This window comes from Galeopterus variegatus, unplaced genomic scaffold (genome assembly GCF_000696425.1).
Source record: "Galeopterus variegatus unplaced genomic scaffold, G_variegatus-3.0.2 Scaffold1153, whole genome shotgun sequence".
Lineage (NCBI taxonomy): Eukaryota > Metazoa > Chordata > Mammalia > Dermoptera > Cynocephalidae > Galeopterus > Galeopterus variegatus.
Genome location: NW_007727264.1, coordinates 311934 through 313675, shown reverse-complemented (window position 1 = coordinate 313675; position 1742 = coordinate 311934). Strand labels below are relative to the sequence as shown.

General features: G+C 45.6%; 1 protein-coding gene across 1 annotated transcript; it reads left to right on the top strand.

The window, feature by feature from the left end:
- The first annotated feature begins 796 nt into the window (after window positions 1–796).
- On the top strand, window positions 797–1441 carry LOC103592461 (keratin-associated protein 26-1). The gene has a single exon (XM_008575195.1). The coding sequence runs from the start codon at window positions 797–799 to the stop codon at window positions 1439–1441; it is 645 nt and encodes a 214-aa protein (XP_008573417.1).
- The last annotated feature ends 301 nt before the right edge of the window (window positions 1442–1742 follow it).

The following is a 1742-nucleotide window of genomic DNA, read 5'->3' as shown; positions in this document are numbered from 1 at the left end:
GTGACTGCAGCCCAAAACGCTGAGAGCAGTTTTTTCTTTCTCTCATTGTGGTTTCTCCTGCCTTCATGAGTTCCATAGGTCTCTCCTCCTCTTCCCCTGAGCTGCAGTGGCCCCAGCTTGGCTGATGTTACATTTTTATAGTTGTAAATTCATTGATTTGTGGGAGACAGTGACGCTGGGGACCGTCTATTCCGCCATCTTGCCTGGAAGCCCTAAAAATTCCCTCGGTAAACTCCTTTTTACTGAGCATGCTTGGCCACCGAGATTACATAAGTCTGCTGCTCCCTGTGGTCTTGAGCTCCACATGCTGGTACTCCAAGTTACTTACTTTTGACAATTTCAAAAAAGAATAGAAGTTTCTTTCAAATAGAGATAATTTGACACTGTTTCAAAGAAGTTAGCAACAACTTTTAGAGACAATTCCAAGAGAAGAATTTTAAGAATGTTTGTGCAGTGGTGTTATAATTAGAACCAGGGCATCGCTTTCAAAAGTGTCTGTTTTGGTTGGATAATTTAAGAAGAGATTCTATTAAAATTCAGTCACGGTGGTTTATAAATATATTTAACCAATGGGAGGCATTGTAAGGAACATCCAGTTTTATAGGAGGTGGGAGAACTACTTCCTAGGCTATAATGAACAGGTCTGATGCAGCCTCATACAACAAGGAGGAAGAGTCTGTATACAGAACCACCACCTTCTGGGGATATATAAAGGGTCAAGACAAATGAGGGGCAGAATGAAACTTGAGGCACTCAGTTCTCTCTCTCAACCACAGCCTGCTCTCAAAACTTCACTATGTCTTGCCACAACTACTGCTCTGGAAACTACAGCTCAGGATTCCTCAGAAATTCCTGCCATATTCCCCTCATCCCCTCCATCTCCCTCTGCTCTACCAATGTGAGCCGTGGAGATGTCCTCTGCTTACCCAGCAGCTCTCAAGACTGTACCTGGCTCACAGACAACTGCCCAGAGACCTGCAGTGAGCCACCCAGCTGCCAGCCAGCCGCCTGTGAGCCCAGCAACGCTGAAACCTCTTGCTACTCTTCTACCGCCTACTATGTGCCCAGACCCTGCCAAGGAACCAGTTTTCTTCCTGCTTCTTCCTTCATCTCTAGCTCCTGCCTCCCAATATCCTATAGACCTCTGAGATATATGTCCGGCAGCTGTCGTCCCCTGAGCCCCCTGCTCAATAGTTGCCAGCTCCTAGGCTCTGTGCCCTGTGACTATCGGCCTCTAACCTATTTGTACAACAGCTGCCGACCCCTGAGCCTCCTCACTTATGGATGCCAACCTTCGGGTTGCTTGGCCTATGGTCCTCAAACACTTCAGGTTGTGCCCAGCAGCCCCAGACCTCTGCAGCTTCTCTACGGTGGTTGCCGACCTCTGATCCATGCGTTCAGCACTTGTTGTCCACCTTGCCCTGCACTGGGATGCCAGTAGCTTCCTTGTTCCAGTAAAAATCATCCTGAGGATCCAGTACAAAAATTCAAACTCCATGGACTTTTGCTTCTTTCCTAGTAGTGACTTCTTTTCCTTGTATTTACTGCACCTGATATAATGCAAGCTGCTTCTTTCACATATTTATCTTGTTTTTATCTTTCCTTGACTTAAAGCAGTTTATGATGCTGTTTAATGCTGCTTGGATGTGGGAAGAATGTATCTGATTTGCAATATAATAAATGAGATTAAGTCAGAACTAAAAGTCTGGTTCATGGGTTTGTCTTTCATCACTCCATTTCAA

What these genes read in the sequence shown, in the direction of transcription:
- LOC103592461 (XM_008575195.1), top strand. Translation starts at nt 797, where the DNA reads ATGTCTTGCCACAACTACTGCTCTGGAAACTACAGCTCAGGATTCCTC.